General features: G+C 33.9%; 1 protein-coding gene across 3 annotated transcripts in view; it reads left to right on the top strand.

Moving 5' to 3' along the window:
• Positions 1-13,711, top strand: part of BOLL (boule homolog, RNA binding protein) — a 55,642-nt gene that overhangs the window by 28,982 nt on the left and 12,949 nt on the right. For 2 of the 3 annotated variants that reach the window (XM_004378193.3, XM_012556061.2), the window contains 5 exons: positions 725-852; positions 4,581-4,652; positions 8,087-8,134; positions 8,891-9,019; positions 12,841-12,939. In XM_004378193.3, coding sequence (XP_004378250.1) covers positions 725-852; positions 4,581-4,652; positions 8,087-8,134; positions 8,891-9,019; positions 12,841-12,939 — 476 coding nt within the window. Of the gene's footprint in view, positions 1-724; positions 853-4,580; positions 4,653-8,086; positions 8,135-8,890; positions 9,020-12,840; positions 13,162-13,711 lie in introns of those variants that run through there. The other variant, XM_023732955.1, reaches the window with a different exon arrangement.

Below are 13,711 nucleotides of genomic sequence, written 5' to 3'. Positions count from 1 at the left end.
GATTGTTGATTCTCTGTTTGGCTTAGTTTTTCGGATCTTTGTTGTGGAGGGACGGCGTGGTGCTTCTGCCTAGACCGCCATCTTGCCGGAGTCCCGTCCTCCAACTTTTGACCTTTTATAAATACAATACTAAAAACTCGTTGCTGTCAAGTAGGCTCCAACTCATAGTTACCCTATAAGACAGAGAAGAACTGCCCCATATGGTTTCCAAGGAGCAGCTGGTGGTTTTAAAATGCCAAGCTTTTGGTTAGCAGCCGTAGCTGTCAACCACTGCGCCACCAGGGCTCCATTTACAAATAAAAGGTGTAACTAATTAGGTCTTAGGAATTTCACTACACTGTCTAAAGTCTTCAAGTAATTCTAAATTATAAAATTTATATTTGTAAAAATAATGACTTTATTTATAATAATCTAAGTTGTTAAGCTGTGTGTTTCATAATATCACTGTTAGAATCTGAACTGGTGAATTTGTAGTATTCCTGATTAATCATCTTTTTTTTTTCTTTTATACACCTTAAGCTAATTGAAGCCCTTAGGTAGTGAGTTTGAAAATGTACACTCAAAGATACTTTAACATATGGAATTTAAAAAATACTCTTGTAACATTTCATTTTAACATAGCTGTAAAGGTGTGTTAAGATAAATATTTTTCCAAATGGTGTTCAGAAATTATTTTAAAAGATTAAATTGAACATTTCAGTTGTTATTTTAATCTTTGCTTTAGGTTCCAGTATAATGCCAGCAGCTGGAACAATGTATCTAACAACTTCAACTGGATATCCTTACACTTATCATAATGGTGTTGCTTATTTTCATACTCCAGAGGTACCTTCTGTCCCACCACCTTGGCCTGTAAGTAATTTCATTTCACAAGGATCTCTTTTTTTATACAGGTATTACTATCAAAATTTTTTTTAAATATTTGTTTTTATTCTGTAATATTTAAGCCACAAATACAAATAAAACACCTGTGTACCTAACACCCAAATTTAACAGATGTCAATATTTTGTCATATTTACTTATTTTAAAAGGGAGGATACATATGACAAATACAGATGAAGTCTCCTTGCCCTCAATCCCTTACCTTCCCTTCGTCCTCGGGGTAATCAGAATATCTTTCCTGTCCATTTTATATGTTTTTACCAAAATTATGTCTATCCTTAAGCAATATATAGTATTGCTTTCAGTGGTTTTTAAACTCTATATAAATAATGTACTTTTCTACTCAGTATTATTTTGGTATTAAACCATGTAGATCTTTGTATATCTAGTTCACTTATTTAAATATTTTATAATGCTCCATAGTATAAGTGTTCTACAATTTTTTATATTAACCTGTTGATGAACATTTTAAGTTTCTCCCCATTTTTTTCTACAACCAAGGCTACCATGAATATCCAGACCTTTTGTGTACATGTGAGAGTTGGTCTAGGTCTTCAAAGTGTTTTGCCTATATTTCCTCTAAAAATTTTTTGAAAAATTATGTATCATCTCACTCATTCTTAAGTTGTTATCTGAAATTTATCTTAAGTTTAAATAGCTTAAGCATATTATATGTTATAGACTTGCTTTAAGTATATTTTGTCAAAACATATAAACTAATATAGCTGTATACTTAGCTTGTTTTAATAATGGTAAATTTATGCTCTATAATTAATTTGACAAAACTAGTCAACCAAATAAAACTCACTTTCCATTAGAAAAATCCAGACTTTATTTTTAAATTCAAATAAATGTTAAAATGTATCCCTTTGACCATCATATAAATTAGTTTGTCCTCTAGATAAAATAAGGTACCATCCCTCCTTCAATATTTCTTATACAAACTATTTGCTTTGTTCTCTTGGGACTATTTCTCAACAGCATTGCCTTCGTGAGTTGTCTGATGCCCTGGTGGTTTTTACATTCCAGAACAAAGCTTTATAGCCAAGATTTAGAATAAGTGAGAAGTTTGCCTTTCTGTAGTAAAGGAAAAGGGTGATTGTGAAAGAATAGTTTGGAAAAGAAGAATGCACAGACACATATCAAATCAGGAAGGAGTACATATGAAGTTTAGGATCTGAAAATTGATACTCTTAAAATTACTCATGCCCACGTTCACCTAGAAATTTTTGTGTTCCCCAGTGTACCATGGTCTAGGATATATGCCTAAAAGTAAAATTTCACATTCATAGAGTATGCACATCTTTAACTAGATGCCCAATAGCTCTCCAAAGTATAATAGTTTACACTCTTGCTAGCAGTTTTTAAGAACTCCAGTTTTTCCATAATCCTTGCCAACGCTTAAAATTATCAGATTTTTACATTTTTGTCAATGTTACTATGAAGTGGTATCTTGTTTTAATTTTAATTTGCCTAAACACTGGTAAGGTTGAACATATTTTCATATATTTATTGGCCATTTGGGTTTCTTCTTCAGTCACCTACCTGTTCATATCCTTTGTCCATTCTTCTACTGAGGTCTTTTTCTTGAGTTCATTATATGAATTTTGTGGGTTGTAAGTATCTTCTTCCAGTTTGTATTTTGTCCATTAACTTTGTTTATGATTTTTTGTGTCATACACAAGTTCTTTGTTCTAATGTTAACAGATGTGTTAATGTTTTCTTTTATGGTTTCAGCTTTTAGTATCTTGTTTAAAAAAGTCTTCCTTACCACAAGAATATAGATATTCTCCTATATTTTATTTTTAAAGTGCTAAAGTATGTCTGCTTTTCACATTTAAATCTTAAATCTAGAGTTTATTCTTCCTTTTTCCTGCTGCTTAAAAATGAATCCTCTGTCAAATACCAAGTTTCCCTGTGTGGAGGTCTCTTTCTAGGTTCTTTACTTTGCTCCATTGGTATATTTGCTAATTCTGCCCAATTCTATTTTAATTACTTAGGCTTTATAATAAATCTCGAGATCTGGTAGGGCAAATCTACCGACTTTGTTCTTCTGTATGAATGTCTTGTCTATCCTTAAGACTTTGCTTGTAAGTATAAATTTTGTAATTCAGATTGTTAAATTCTGTGAAAAGCACTTGTTGAGTTTTATTAGAATTTCATTAAGTATGCAGATTAATTTGGGACATTTGGGTATCTTTACAATATTGAATCTTCCCATCCATGAACATGATGTATCTCTCCATTTCTTTAGGTCTTCTTTATTTCCATCAAAAAAAGCTTTCTTCTCTATAAAAAAGTTTGACACATCTTTTGTTGGATTTATTATTAGGTACCTATATTTTTTGTTGCTTTTATGAATGGTATTTTTTTTAAATCACACTTCCTAGTCAGTTGTCACTGGTGTATAGTAATGCTGTTGATATTTATATATTGATATTATATCAGCAACCCTGCCAAATCCTCACTTAAACAATCATTTATTATTCAATATACTTCTGGGTTTTTTTTGTTTCCTCATTTCTTTTCCCCTTGAGTTATCACAATGACAAGGTGTCTCTGCATCTTGATCTTGTTCTTAAAAAAGGTAACAAGTTCAGTGATTCACCATTAAGCTTTATGTATATATACTGTCAATTTTGAAGATAACCAGGGTTTCTCAATTTTGGCACTATTGACCTTTTGGGCTGGATGATTCTTTGTGTGCTGTGCATAGGATGTTTAGCAGTGTCCCTGGCTTCTACCCACCAGATGCCAGTGCATTCTCCATAGTTGTGATAACCAGAAGTGTGTCTCAACATTGCCAAATGTTCCCAAGGGGGCAAAATCACCCCTGGTTGAGAATTACGGCCCTAAATCGATTAAGGAAATTACTTTGTATTCTATTTGCCAAGACTTTTTATCATTAAAAAGTATTAAATTTTAACAAATGCTTTTTCTGCATCTGCTGAGATTATATGGTTTTTTTCTCCTTTTATCTGTTAATACAATAAAAGGTTACTTACTCTGTTGTTGTTGTGTTACTTACTCTATTACTTTGAATAATCAACTGTTACATACTTCTTCACATAGATGTATTATTTATAAGTTTTAGGGGATGAGTTAACTCATTTAAATTTCAAATTAATAAACTAACAGCAGAAGTTGACAAATGTTTCAATAAATAATGTATTTGCTTTAATTAAATGTATAACAAGGGAATAGGATGTTGATTATAAAAATTCTTAAGTAGTGGGAAAATCAGATATGATTATTCATTCAGTTCTAAATGCCACCGTAAACATTAAACATCTACTGCTGCCCTCCATACTGAAAACAAGCAGTGTCACCCCAAGTCTAGCTGCCATTTTCCTCTAAATTTTCTCTTAGAACTATGTTTTTATAAAACATGGAACACTTAGAACAAAGTTTTTATAATCTTTGGAGATGATAATTATATTTCAGTATAAAAGCAACTTTTCTGGTGGTGGTTTTAGCATGAGTATTGAAACCCCTTAAAAGTAGGATACTATGATGATTTTAATAACAAACCTTAGTATTTTTAATAAAATCAGTAAGAAATAGAAAAATAAAATTTCTAATCATAAGCCAGAAGTTGACTGGGCTTAGGAAACCAATTTGAGATCAGTTTTATTCTGAGTTATTTTAAGGAATTTTTGCCTAAAAATAATTTTCCTATTTTTCTTTCCTCTTACAGTCACGTTCTGTATCTAGTTCCCCTGTGATGGTAACTCAGCCGGTTTATCAGCAACCTACATATCATTACCAGGTAAACATTAAATTAATATTAAAATACTCTTTTATACTTTCAGAGAGGTTTTTTGTTTGTTTTTGTTTTGTTTTTTATGTTTTTTTTTGTAGCTCACTTTATTCTTTATCATGCAAATTGTCTGCTAATTAAAAAGAGAAGATAGTTAAGCCCTTGATAACAGTTTGTTTGTTTGTTTTTTCCCCTTTTTTATGAGGGAACTAGACAGTGTCATCCAAGAAAATGGACTGTTGCTTCCTTTCACCAAACAGCTAACATTTCATCTAAAAAGTCTATAGCAATAATTCCCAAAGTAAGATATAGGTATTGTACCACAGGCTGATTTTTTAATGTTAGTGTTAAGATTGTATCAGTTACTTATTGTTTTATTAAATTTAACATAATGTATATTAAAATACGTAATATGTTATGGTTTGTTATATGACAGCCTCTTTAGTTAACCAGCATTCTTCTTTTCATTATTTCTGGTAGGAGACTGGGGAAAAATGAGCTATAATGCCAGATCACTTAGGTCTATAGCAGGGATGAGCAAACTATGGTGTGTAGGCCATATACAACCTGCAACCTGTTTTTTGTAAATAAAGTTTTACTGGAACATAACCATATTTCTTTACATATTGTCTGTGGCTGCTTTTGTACTATAATGGCAGAATTCAGTAGTTGCAACAGAGATCTTATAGCCTAAAGCCTAAAACATTTACTCACTGGCCTTTTACAGAAAAAATCTGCCAACCTCTGGTCTACAGCACTCACAAATAAAATCACATTTTTTCATAGCCTCTGAAATAGTGGCAAAAAACAAAAAACCAAACCTGTTGCCGTCAAGTTGATTCTGACTCACAGCTACCTTACAGGACAGAGTAGAACTGCCCCATAGAATTTCCAAGGAGCAGCTGGTGGATTCAAACTGTCGACCTCTTGGTTAGCAGCCGAGCTCTTAACCACTGCACCACCTATTTCTGTTTCTTTATATTTCTTTTTGAACTTTTAAAATAGATCCATATGAAATGGTAAATGAAGATTACTGGAATTCTTTTTACTATTAGACTAGGTTTTGGAGAGGTCAGTTATTTTTAAATTCTAATGCTATGCTAAGTAAAAACTAGTGTTTCTTTCATTTACTAAAAATGAAAACAATGCAATGACATTTATTTAAAATACAATGTAGCATAACTTTTCCTGAGCTGACTTAGAATTTCAGCAGAGGCCACAAATAAAGACTGAGAACATTAAGTACCAAACCATTTAAGCATGACAAGCTAAAAAATTGTGAAACCAGTTTTAGGACCCTTAGCTCATTGCCCACTTCGAGCACATGTAATGGGAAGCTGAGATTGATGAGGGAGATTGGTAGAGAGGCTTCCTTTAACAAAAGAGTTGTTAGAATGTTGTGGCATTTCTCCTCCTCCTCAACCAAGTGAAGGGGACCTCAGAGCATGACTGAGAAAGCCTGATACCTGTCCCCTGGAATTTGAGGACTGTCAGGACTTGAATCTAACCTCTGCCTAATTTAGAACTCCAAAGAAGAAAGGCTACAGTGGGAATGAGTTGAACTTCCATGTTTCCCCAGAGCAAGATGTGAATGTCACAAAAGAGACTCTTAACTTTAAGGTGACTCCAACAGAGAAAGAATCTGTGAGGTGGACTTCTGGAATCAAAGGCTGAGGGAGAACTGTAATTGCAGTAAGGAGTTTCCAGCAGGGAGATCACTAAAGAATCTATTAAAGTGCCCTAACTAGAGAGTTAGCATTTGGAATCTGCCACACTCAGAAAGTGATCTGTACTGGTTCTTATCCAGGGGCAAGGAAGAACAGCTCAACAGAATGCTTTTAAAGTGGCAGGGGTGAGAAAGAATAAAGTTGCTTTCTGTTTGCACCCTGTTGAGTCCAGATCATCCATTATTTGATAAACACACAGGGTCGCTATAAGTCAGAATTGACTGGATGGCAACAGGTTTTGTTTTGTTTTGTTTTTTTAATACTTCACTTTCTAAATCAGATGTATTCTGAAAAGTTTCTAATAAAGTTTAATTTTATACAGTGACTTCAGTTTTCTGCTTTACATAAATCACAAAACTGGAGATGTGTTACCTGGATATACTGAGGAAAGATTTAGTATCAATTCATAACATATCAGTGTTTTGCAATATAAGAAATAATTTCACTTCACATATTTTTTCCAAGTTACATAGTCACCATTATTCTGCCCTTAAAATTGCTATTTAATAGGAATCTTCCTTTGCTCTTTCTTTTACACAAATTCTAAGACTGATAGTTTTATCCGTTTATATTAGTCAAAGCAGGTAATGGATGGTTTAATTAGTATTTACCTCCATATTACTTCCTCGTAAGTAGATGGTGATTTTATTTATCTAACAAATGGAATCATACAATATGTGGTTTTTTGTGACTGGCTCCTTTCACTTAGCATAATATTTTCAAGGTTCATCCATGTTGTAGCATGTATCAGTATTTCATTACTTTTTACGGCTGAATAATATTCTATTGTTTGGATATACCACATTGTATTAATTCATCAGTTGATGGAAATTTGGATTGTTTCCAGTTTTTGGCTATTATCAGTAATGCTGCTGTGAACATCAGTATGCAAGTTTTCTGTGTGGACATATGTTTTCACTTCTCTTGGTTATATACTTAGAAGTGGAATTGTTAGGTCATATGGCAACTCTCTGGAAACCTTTTGAGGAAATGTCAGACTGTCCACCAAAATGGCTACACCATTTCACATTCCAACCAGCAATGTTTAAGGTTCTAATTTCTCCACATCCTAGCCAACACTTGTTATTATCTTGTGGTTAGCAGTCTTTTCGATTATAGACATTCTAGTGGGTATAAAGTAGTATCTTATTATGGTTTTGATCTGCATTTCTTTGATAGCTAATGATGTCGAGCATCTTTTCATATGCTTATTGGCCATTTGTATATCTTCTTTGGAGAAATACCTATTCAGATCCTTTGCCCATTTTTTAATTTGATTATTTGTCTTTTTATTATTGAGTTGTAGGAGTCCTGTATGTATTCAGATACTAGTCCTTTATCAGATATATGATTTGCAAATAATTTCTCCCACTCTGTGGGTTGTCATTTTGCTTCCTTGATGGTGTCCTTTGCGGCACAAAAGTTTTCAATTTTGATAAAGTCCAATTTATCTATTTTTTTCTTTTATTCCTTATAATTTGGGGCTCATACTTTAAGAAGCATTACCTAATCCAAGTTTACAATGATTTATGCCTATTTTCTTCTAAGAGTTTTATAGTTTTAACTCTTACACTATAGGTCTTTGATCCATTTTGAGTTAATTTTTGTATATGATTTGAGGTATAGGAATCCAACTTCATTCTTTTGCATGTGAATATCCAGTTTTAACCCATATTTTTAATCTGGGTTGGTGTGTGTTTGTTTTTTTCATTTTAGGCCCCTACACAATGTCTACCAGGACAGTGGCAGTGGGGTGTTCCTCAGGTAAATATTAACTTTCAGTATCTAATTTAAAATACCTTTTTTCATTGTGTTTTTGTGAAGACTACATGAATATTAAAAGTCAGGAGAACTAGGTATCACTGTATTGCTCAGTTTCCTCATTTATTAAATGGAAGTAACAATATCATACCTTTGTAAGTTTCCTTGCATAATTTTTGTGAAGATCAAATGAGATAACATAAAATGTAAATGAAAGCATTTTATCAATGAGTACTATATAAACATAAAAAAATACTTTTTTTACTATTAGTATTATTGAAAAATTTAGTATTTTTCTAGCCTCACTTTAGATTTTGCTTCAGTTTGACTTATGTTCCTTTTCCATTTCCCAACTTTTGATAACAAATAGTATACCACCATAAATTATTGTTAAATGACATTTTCTCATTTCCATAAGAATTCACAATTAAAGTTGAGAGCAGAAATGTATGCCAGTTTACACTTTTTAATGGTGATCTTAATGTTTCTGGAATTATTTTCTGAATTTACATATGAGATTCTGAGGCACTAGGAACTTTTAGTATTTACCAATGTTAAAGTTCTTTAATGACATATACACAATTAGAATTTATAACAGCCGAGTTCCTAGTCTGTTGCTAGGATACTCCTATGTTGTCCCCGAGAAATGAACTTTAAAAAAGTATGAAACCAACAAAAATCGTATCTGTTGGGTAAGTTATTTGGTTTAACAGAAATAACAGATCACATTTGGATTAGGAGTATGGTTTTGTGTTTTAGTCACCTGCTTCTTCTGCTCCATTCTTATACCTACAACCTTCTGAGGTTATTTATCAGCCAGTGGAAATTGCACAAGATGGTGGGTGTGTTCCCCCTCCACTGTCTCTGATGGAAACTTCAGTTCCAGAGGTATGTACTAGTCTTTAAATTGCTCTGTACCTACCTCATCTTAACATTTATTTTTCTTTTTTTATTTGTTCAAAACCCTTTTTGAAGGTGCTTCACATATGATTTATTCAGATAAATCTTCCCCTTTGTGATATCTAAGAATGATTCATCTTAAGACTTCTTCACTCTAACTAATTCTAAACCATTCCCCAGATCAGCTGGTCACTAGGCTAATCTCTGACCCTCTCTCCTTTAAATAATAAGATACCAAATTCTTCACCGCCTTCTGGTTTTGCCTGTCAGTCTATATTTTTGCTAACATACTGCCAATTAAAAGCATGTAATAACGAAGTCAAAAAGGAAAAAAATGTTTTAGATTCTTCCTACATTTAAATCAAATTTATTTTATAAATACAAATTGTAAATCTCATCTTCAGTGTCTTTTATTCCTGAACCATTACTAATAGCTGCACCATCTGTGTGCCAGAAATTATGCATTGTTGTTGTTGTTAGGTGCAGTCGAGTTGGTTCAGACTCATAGCGACCCTATGTATAACGAACGAAACACTGCACAGTCCTGCGCCATCCTCACAATTGTTGTTATGCTTGAGCCCATTGTTGTAGCCACTGTGTCAATCCATCTCGTTGAGGGTCTTCTTCTTTTCGCTAACCCTCTACATTACCAAACCAAGCATGATGTCCTTCTCCAGGGACTGATCCCTCCTGATAACATGTCCAAAGAATGTGAGACATGGTCTCACCATCCTTGCTTCTAAGGAGCATTCTGGTCGAATTATGCATGGTATGTTTTAATCAGTGTTGTGAAAGATTGGGAAATTAGCACACACCTCTCAATTTTAATTCACTGTATTATTATTTTATTTTGCTAAAATTTATAACATTATAATTCTGTTCTGGAACAATAATTTCCACAGTTGTTCAGTTTAAGTTTTATTTAAATGAATTTGAATATATACTATCAATACTTCAACTAGAATTCCTCCATTCTTTCTACTCCCCCCTTCCCCATTATTTATCACTTGGTTGACTGGATCTGCAAGTAGTCTTTTTTTTCCTAGAAAGCTTATAGTGCTATAGTCTCCTCGTTCTTACATGCTTAAGAGTGTTTGTTGCCTATATACTTGAAGGAAAATAAGGCTAGCTATAAAATAGTTGCATCATACTTTTTTCCCATAGAATTTCTAGTCCACTCTTTTCTGGCACTGAATATATCTATAGAGTTGAAGCCAGCCTAATTTTCCCCCACTGTACATAATTTGCTTTTTCTTCCTGAATGCCTGAAATGTCTGTCTTAACCTGAAATCATTTCATCAGGATATATGTTGGTATTTATCACTCTGTATAATATTTTTCCTGGGACACAGTTTTCCTTTTTGATTTTCAGCCTCTTTTATTTCAGGATGGCTTTTCTTCTCTTTTTCTATTAACGCTTTGAAAAAAAATGTATCCCAGTTTGTTTTCTTCTTCATGAACACCAATTATGCATACGTTAGATGTCTTTCATTTTTCATATTTATCATCTCTCAGGTAATTTTTTTTTTTGTCATCGTGCTTTTTAATGTTGTTTTATATGCTTTTCCAAGACTGTCTTCTATGACCATGAGTGTATTTTTGGTTGTGTGTAGTCTACTTTTCATTATAACTAATGAGGCTTTCATTTCTGTAATAATTTTATCTTTCTCTTCCTTTTTATCTCAAGCTCTGCCACCTTGTTTTTCATTTCTTCCTGTTGTCTTAAAATCTCTTTTTTGAGCCCATTTTTAGAGTTCATATACTATAATTTCTTTAATATTATAAAGAATTATATTTATCTGAACTTTTCCTCTATTTTCTGGGAGACTTCCTTATCTTTTTCTTCAGCTTTTTGCTCTTTCCTTGATGGAAAGAGAGAATGGAAAAAGGCAGTATCAAGCTTAGGTTACTTGCTTGTTCTTTCCCCTCTTTAAACCAATAAATACCCAAATGCTGCCGAGTCGATTGTGACTCATGGCAACCTGTGTGTGCAGAGTAAAACTGCAATCCGTGAGGTTTTCAATGGGCGTGACCTTTCAGAAGTAGATCACCAGGACTTTCTTCTGAGGAGTCTCTGAGTGGGTTTGAACCTCCAACCTTTCAGTTAGTAGTCAAGCACTTAACTGTTTGCGCCACCTGGGAACTCCTAGCACCTTGTAGGAGGCAATTATTCTTTAACACAACTCCCATCAACACTTTAATTCTCTACTACCTTTCAAAACCTAGCTTTTTGAAAAAGTAGTCTACATTCAGAAGCCCTGGTGGCACAATAGTTAAGCACTTGGCTGCTAACTGGAAGGTCAGTGGTTCAAACCCACCAGTGGCTCCATGGGAGAAAAGATCGGGAGATCTGCTCCTGTAAAGAGTTATAGCCTAGGAAACCTTATAGGGCAGTTCTGCTATGTCATATAGGGTTGCTATGAGTCGGAATCGATTGGACAGCACACAACAGTCTACATTCACTACCTCCTCACTACCAGTTCACCCCTCTCCTGCTGAAGTTTGCTTCATTGCCTCTCTGCTGAAACTGCCTTTGATAAATATCCTCAATGACTTCCTAATTGCCAAATATTTTCCCTTCTTTTCAATCTTGCTTGACCTCTCAGAGACACTGGTCATCCTCCTTGAAACTCTTCCTACCCTTGGTTTTCATGATATTGCTCTCTTCTGGTAATCCTTTTACTTCCTTTTATTTTCCTTTGTAAGCCGATCTTTTGTTCCTTATGATTTAGTTCTGTATTCTTTCACCCTATATACTCTCTCTGGTGTTATCAACCATACTCATATCTCTAGCCCCAGCTTCACTCCTGAGTTTTAGACCTGCACTGTCCAATACATGTGGCTATTGAGCACTTGAAATGTGCTAGTCCAAATTGAGATTTGCTGTAAGTGCAAAATACACGTGAAATTTGGAACACATGGTATGAACAAAATATAAAATATCTCAATAATTTTTATATTGATTGCATGTTGAAATGATAGTATTTTTAATATATTGGCTTACATAAAATATACTGATAAAAATTATTTTTACCTGTTTCTTTTTACTTCTTTTAATGTGGCTACTGGAAATTTCTGAATTACATATGTGGCTCACATTATATTTCTATTGGACAGTGGTACTCTAGCACCACCTACCTTTCAATCAACAGGAAGGACACTTCTACTGGAAGTCCTACAAATACCTCAGATTTTATGTTACAAATTCTCACCCTTTCTCCAAACCTTCTCCCTCACCTCCAACCTCCTCACAATTACATAAACATCAAATGTGTTTCTTATACTCCGTATCACAATGAATGGTACTACCATCTGTTGGACAAGCCATAAGTCTTCTTTAATATATGTCCCTTTCCTATTGCTCTACTGCCTCATTTTTCAGCTGTTCCTTAGTGTATAATCTTCCTTCCAGCCATATCAAACACCCTGGGTAGATCTCCCAAATGAACTGTTCTTACTTGCTTCTATGCCCTTGCTCATACTATTCCCTCCTTCTTTTCCTAATTGTTCAAGCTCAAGCATGAACTCTAGTAGGAAACATTCCCTGATCACACACTCTTCCTTAAGCTAATTCAACTAGTTTTTCCTTTCTCCCATGCATCTCTGTGCATATCTCATAAGACTTTAATCTGACTGTTTATCTATTTTCCTAATCAGACTATAAATTAAAGATACGAAATGTTTTTCATCTGTTTTTCTCCATCATATAGCAAATTGCCTAGTATATTGTAAATGTTGAATAAATGTTTTGAATTAATAAATGAAAGGCAGTATGGATTTGTCTCTCACTCTCTCTTTTTCTGCAATAGCCTTATTCTGATCATGGAGTTCAAGCAACGTATCACCAGGTTTATGCTCCAAGTGCCATTGCTATGCCTGCGCCTGTGATGCAGCCTGAACCAATTAAAGTAAGAAACTCGTTGTGGTTTATTTTTGTTTTTCTTCAGTTATATTTCAAGTTTTCAAAATTCCTCTTCTGAAAAGTAACAACTTTAGATATTTATACTACGTTTGTGACCAGAAGTACAAAATTAGTGTGTTATTTTGTGTGAAGGAGATGCAATTCTAAATTAACTATATTTCTTATTAATTAGTGTTAAAGAAGTTATAAACCATACATCGTCAATTTTTTTGTTTATTGTACTTTAGATGGTTTACAGAACAAACTAGTTTCTCATTAAACAATTAGTACACATATTGTTTTATGCCATTGGTTAACAACCCCACGACATGTCAACACTCTCCCTTCTCGACTCTGGGTTCCTTATTATCAGCTTTCCTGTCTCCTCCTGCCCTCTAGTCCCTGTCCCTGGCCTGTTGTGCCCCTTTAGTCTTGTTTTGTTTTACAGGCCTGTCTAATCTTTGGCTGAGGGGTGAACCTCAGAAGTGCCTTCATTACTGAGCTAAAAGAGTGTCCAGGGGCCATCTTTCAGGGTTTTTCCAGTGTCCATCAGGCCAGTAAGTCTGGTCTTTTTTTTGTGATTTAAAATTTTCTTCTACACTATGTTCATGGCAGCATTGTTCACAATAGCAAAACGATGGAAACAAGCTAGATGCCCATCAACAGATGAATGGATAAACAAACTATAGTACATACACACAATGGAGTACTATGCAATGAGAAAGAACAACAATGAATCTGTGAAGCATCTCATAACATGGATGAAACTGGAGGACATT

The sequence above is a fragment of the Trichechus manatus genome, unplaced genomic scaffold (genome assembly GCF_000243295.1).
Source record: "Trichechus manatus latirostris isolate Lorelei unplaced genomic scaffold, TriManLat1.0 scaffold00056, whole genome shotgun sequence".
Classification (NCBI taxonomy): Eukaryota; Metazoa; Chordata; class Mammalia; order Sirenia; family Trichechidae; genus Trichechus; species Trichechus manatus.
Note: the sequence above shows the minus strand (reverse complement) of the source record. Positions and strands in the feature narration are given on the sequence as shown.